Raw genomic sequence first — 6,068 nt, 5'->3', positions numbered from 1 at the left:
ATATATATATATATATATATTTACATATTTGTTAAAACTATCACCATGTCATGAGAGTATAATATGAGACAGATAATCTATGAACAGATCGATCTCCTCCACATCCTCCCTGAGCTGCTAATACCATCTGAAGAAATGCACCACTCCCAACCAAAAACAACCAGTCAGAGCCAGGAGGAGGGTCTTAGCGCTGTCAATCAATCTCATGTACTACTTAGTGTGCTAAAGGGGGAGAAACAACTTCCCATTACTGGAAAAATATTAATCTGCTGTCACTGGTGGCCATGCTAACTGGCCTGAGCATTCACTACATAGGAGGAGCAGCAACACAGAGTGATTGACAGCGCTAAGACCCGCCTCCTGGCTATGATTGGTTGTTTCTAGTTGGCACTGGGACAAGGCTAGATTTTTCACAAATTATCTCTCATATTATGCAACCATAACATAGAGACAGTTTCAACAAATATGTAAAAAATACTTCTTTAAAAAATTTACATACTGCAACTTTAATAGAGACCCAGATATTTAAACTCGTCCAACTCTATAGGCTCTCCTCTTCCTCCTCCTCTTCCTCCCTGCTCATTACAAAGTCATCTGCAAACATCATAATCCAGTGGAGGCTGACCTCATCTGTCAACCTTTCCATTACCATTACAATGTCTTAAAAAATAAACATTTAATGTACAGAAACTATATTGAGATACATTAATAACGACAACAATATTGTTGTTTTTAATAGTTATTAGCTTAGCATATTTATATACATATATATATATATGATATGTTTTATTATTAAATACGTATTACTAGTCAAAGACTCAAATAGGTCAGTTTAGATGTAAATGCAGAATAAATAAATTCATTTATAAATATAAATAAAACTTATTTATTTGTAAAAATGTAAGGCCCGTGCCTTTTTTATTGTTTTGTTTGTTTTCTGATCAATTAATTTTTAATTAATTAATTATTGTTTAATTTTGTCATGAATAAACATGAAGCAGATTAGTGTAACAGTTTCTAAATTAACTGACAAATTAATGTGAATTAATGATCATTATTTATGCTGTTTTTGCTCAATCTAAAGCAAATTGTACAAAAACATTCTGATCCGTTTGCAGTCATATAATGTTGGATGTTTCAGTTTCTGCTGTGTTTGGTGAACACAGAAGTATTGATTTCTAATCAATGGGTTTATCTTTCAGATTGTGGAGTTGGTTGTGGACAACAGTCGATCTGCTGATGGCGAGGTCGAAGGTCTGACGGATGAGTTCACAGAGCTGGAGTTCCTCAGCGTGGTCAACGTCGGTCTGAGCTCACTGGCGAAGCTGCCTTCACTGCCCAAACTACGGAAGGTAAGCCCACCTCACCTGTCACCTGAACCACAAACATTTACACTCTGACTTTGAGATCTAAGTTTAAACTTCAGAGATTTAAATTCAAATGTTTTTTTCAGAGAATCAATATGCTAAAAAAGAAATGCAGAATTAATTTAAATAGTTCAGAAATGTCTAATGGCGGCGGAGGGGGAACGAAGCGTTTTGTTTGTTTTTGTATTGAATAATACATGTAGTTTACCTGTTAGTCCACCAGGTGTCGCCATTGTGCTGGTCTCAAACCCAAAACTAAAGATCGCAGCAATAAGTAGTTTCTCTTGTTTCACTGGTAATATAAATAAAAACATAATTTGAGCAAAGATAAATACTTTTTATGGTTTTTCTTTAGTTTCAGCTATTTATCCAACTTTCTCAAGAAAGATTTAAAGGAATATGTGGCTGTTTTCAAGCTTATTCTTCCATAATTTGGTTTTCCTATTAGATCCAAGTGCTGCCACTAAATACATAAATCACTATAACTTTTAATATACTTTTAAATGCTTAGGAGTCCATATGCTACTGGGTCATATTCACATAGCATTGTTAGCTTTGGTGTTGCACAGGGTTCTGGATTTGGACCACTGCTGCTCTCTTCAGGCAAAGCTCTTATTTTTACACTGATTTATCCATAAGTAAAAATTACTGCCAGTTGGGGTACAAAGTTTTTTGGGGGGTTTTAATGAATCCAAATATGATGTTTGTAAAGTTAATACAAAAGTAAAAGTAGTTGAAATAATTAAAAACGGGACTATTAAAAGTGTAGTTTATCACTTTTAATAGTTTTTGAAGAATTAATAAAGAAAATATTTGATGGTTATATGGGTAAATAAGTTAAAATTATGTTGTATTTTATTTGGTTTTCATTTTTTTTCTTTCCTTTTCTGTTTAGTGGTTTTATATATATAAGACATTATATGTTTTGGGTTTTTTATATATTGTAATGCTTTATTAAGGGGTTTGTTAATTTAATGAGGGCAGGCATAAATATAAACCTTGTACCTTTTTAAGGTACAACGAGGAAATTAGTTGATGACTGAATAAAAAATTCAATCCTTTATGCTTTGACAGAACTGCAAGGAGCCCAAGATATTTAAAAAACAACCTTTTTTATCATTTGAAGCATTAGGAAATAACTTTGAAGCATTAGGAAATCAGTACTTAACTCTGAATTACTGAAGATAAAATAAACTCATCCAGACTGGTCTGCTGTTGTAATATTTTAGTTAAAACTGTGATTTTCAGCTATAAAACTCAGTTTCTGAATGTAGGCTCAAGCAGGAATGTCTACATGAAGTTATTTTTGTTCTCCTGAATATTAAACCAGTCATTTTCCTCTCAGTTGGAGCTGAGTGACAACAACTTATCGGGGTCTCTGGAGACTCTAGCACAGAAATGTCCCAACCTGACCTACCTCAACCTGAGCGGGAACAAGATTAAAGAGCTCAGCACGTTGGAGGCGCTGGTCAGTTACCTCGTTTAGTTTGCTTCGTTTTAGTTTGTCATTATTATTATTATTAGGAGAGTCTGACTTTGTGACGTTTCCTGCTGCAGCAAAACCTGAAGAGCCTGCAGAGTCTGGACCTGTTTAACTGTGAGATCACCTCCCTGGAGGACTACAGGGAGAGCGTGTTCGAGCTGCTGCCTCAGGTGACTTACCTGGACGGCTTCGACCAGGAGGACAACGAGGCGCCGGACTCTGAGGCCGACGACGAAGGTGAGAGGATGACCTCCGCCCGATCCCGGTTTAATGGACCGAAACGACTCAGCACCACGGAAGAGGGCGACGGCCACCAGAGCAGAAAATAATGTTTAAAAATTCTTACTTTAATCTCAGAACTCTGACTTTTTTCACAGAATTCTTATGTTTTCCCTGAATTTTGTCTTTATTTCACAATTTTTACAGAATCCTGATTTTTAATCACAAAATTTTAATTTCTTTCTCAGAATTTTGACTTTAAACTTAGAATTGTTACTTTTTGTTAGTATTTTGACTTTAAACAGAATTTTGGCTTTTTTTTTTTTTTTTTACAGAATTTAGATTTTTCTCAAAATTGTGGCTTTTTTTCAGAATTCTGACTTTTACCTCAGAATTTTAACTTTTTTTGGTCGTGATTTTGACTAAGAATTTTGACTTTTTTACAGAATTTTGAATATTCTGAAAATTTTTCCTTTTTCCTAGAATTTTAGCTTTAATCTCTTAAAACTCAAAATACAAAACAAAGTGTGGAAAAAGGGCTGGTTTGCAAATCCTACAGCAAGGAAGAAACTAATATGTGATAATTTTTCATATACCAACGACATAATTGAAGAGTGTTTGGTTACTTGTTTGAATTTAGACGAAGGTTGACAGAGTTAGAATGAGTTTAGAGGATTTTTTTCTGAATCCTGATAAAAATGTCAGATTTAGTTTTGGTTCCATAATCCTCTTCCGTACTCCGTACTGTCCTGCCCTTCGTGGGAACGTTTCTGTCTGCTTGTGAAAACGTTCGGTGTCGGTCTCTACTTACAGACGAGGACGGCGAGGACCGGGCGGGGCCGACCGGCGACTACGGGGAGGAGGATGACGAAGAGGAGGATGAGGATGGCTCAGAGGGAAGAGAGGTGGGGCTGAGCTTTCAGGTGAACCAGGCCAACCAGGTGGGCAACTCGCCTCTGAAACCTCAGGACTCATAGCAGCCTCCTCCTTCCATCCCTCCCATCCCATCACGCAGTAGAGAACAGAGTCCTGCATCAGAGCTGCTGCTGGTTCTGTTAGACCCGGTCCAGTTAGATGGACTCTCCTCAGGCATAGTGTTGTTGTGGACCAAGTTCAGCACCAGAACAACCACCACTGACGGTACACGCTGCAGAAACACAAAACTGTTTTTGATCTAGTTTCTAGTTCAGACATCTTATTGCGCTTTAAATAAAATAAAACTAAATTACAAGAAACTTTTCAGCAAAATCTATGAGCTTGTTTTAAGTCAGTAATAAGTTCTAGTTCCACTGGAAGATTATTTCACTTTTAATATGAGAAAAATGTCTTGGTTCACTCTGAGCGATAAATCAATTTGATCAATTGGTCAAAGAGTTAATGTTTGGAAAATAGGGATTTTTTTTCACCAATCGACTCCTTCGGTTCCGTAGTTCAGAGTGATGTCAGCGGCGGCCATTTTGTTTTAAAGTTTAAACTACTTTGACTTTATCGTGAAAATAAAGTCATACTATTGCAAAAATACCGTTTTAGGGCAAGAGAGTCGAAATAATGAGAGAATTGAGCGTTAATATTATCAGAATAAACTCAAAATTTTAGGAGAATGAAGACATAATTTTATGAGAACTCCAACACAAAAGTTAAAAAAATAAATTGTAATGAGGAATGTTGAGAATTGTGTGAAGTTACACTTTGGAGTAAATTTTACAAATAAGGAAATTCTTCACTTTTTACATAATCAAATTATTATCAGTGGCAGGACAACAATTGACAAACCACACGGACTGATCTGGTCATGCCAGATTGAGATGACTATCAGAGCTTTTCTCATTAAAACAACTTTATTCTGGTAAAACTGAATCTTCATTCTGCTAATATTATTGTTTTATTCTCATAATCAAACAAAAACTTTGATCTGGCCCTAATTGTTTGCCTTCCAGCTCACAGAAGGGATGGCTGAAACAAAATCCACTTTTTAAAAGTTGATTAAAATCAGATCAGAGATGAAAAAATCTGAGATTTTACTTGTAAGCCACATTGCCTTAGTCTTCTTATTTCAATCTACCAGTGAAACTAGTATATTTTAAATCAATATTAAGAAATTATTGACTTAAAACAAGCTCCTATTTCTTGCTGAAAAGTTGCTTGTAAGTTAGTTTAGTCTTATTTGAAGTGTATTGACATTTGCACCAGAATAGAGACCATACGTACTTGGTAATGTTTTGTGTTTTTGCAGTGCGTTTTAAAGCTGTTTTCAACTCTGGAAGCTTCAGATCCAGTCAGAGTTGGTCCGATGGTTGTTGACGCGGTCTCCATGTTGTCCTGACGGATAGACAAAGAGCCTCATTAGTGTCGTCCAATCAGAAACATCTAACGGTTTTCACGTTTTTAACTTCAAAGTTTTAAATTTTTCTCTTTTTTGCGTCTGCTCTTCGTTTCAGGAAGATTACGAGGATGAGGATGACTATGCAGAGGAGGAAGGTGAGGATGCTGCAGCTGGTTGAAACTTTTACTATTTTTACTATAATTGTAAGTGATTGAGACAAAGTGGAAGGAAAGTGATCAATTGTTTTCAGTTTTCTTTTTCAAAAACTGAAACTTCTTCATTCTTCTTCATGAAAAAGCTCAACTGAGTCAGACTAAACAGAGAGTTTTCATGTTTTTTCCACAATCTAAACTAGAGCTGCAACTAATAATTATTTTAGTTATCAATTAATCAGTTATTCTGGCAATTAATCAATTAGACAGATAAAAAAAATGGCTCATTCTGCAGCTTTTTTATTTAAGCTTTTCTAAAACATTATTAGAAATGCATTAAGACAGGCAAATAAAAAAATATTTCAATTCCTTTTTAAATAATGAAACATTTTATTGCCTAAAATGCAATAGCATAGCTTCCTTTAGTGAATTTGAACCAGGTGAACATAAAAAATGCCATCTGAGGAGTTCTGGGTCAAACATTTACAGTCAAAATGTTTTTTGTATATCTTAAATGTAATATA

General features: G+C 35.3%; 1 protein-coding gene across 2 annotated transcripts in view; it reads left to right on the top strand.

Moving 5' to 3' along the window:
* The window catches only part of anp32e (acidic (leucine-rich) nuclear phosphoprotein 32 family, member E), an 8,864-nt gene that overhangs the window by 1,809 nt on the left and 987 nt on the right, over positions 1–6,068 (top strand). Inside the window, exons 2-6 of one of the 2 annotated variants that reach the window (XM_008422258.2) lie at positions 1,203–1,352; positions 2,713–2,835; positions 2,925–3,087; positions 3,883–3,974; positions 5,508–5,547. In XM_008422258.2, the coding sequence (XP_008420480.1) occupies positions 1,203–1,352; positions 2,713–2,835; positions 2,925–3,087; positions 3,883–3,974; positions 5,508–5,547 (568 nt within the window). Of the gene's footprint in view, positions 1–1,202; positions 1,353–2,712; positions 2,836–2,924; positions 3,088–3,882; positions 4,011–5,507; positions 5,548–6,068 lie in introns of both variants that reach the window. The other variant, XM_008422257.2, reaches the window with a different exon arrangement.

This window comes from Poecilia reticulata, linkage group LG11, assembly GCF_000633615.1.
Source record: "Poecilia reticulata strain Guanapo linkage group LG11, Guppy_female_1.0+MT, whole genome shotgun sequence".
Lineage (NCBI taxonomy): Eukaryota > Metazoa > Chordata > Actinopteri > Cyprinodontiformes > Poeciliidae > Poecilia > Poecilia reticulata.
This window is presented reverse-complemented; position numbering and strand designations above follow the sequence as displayed.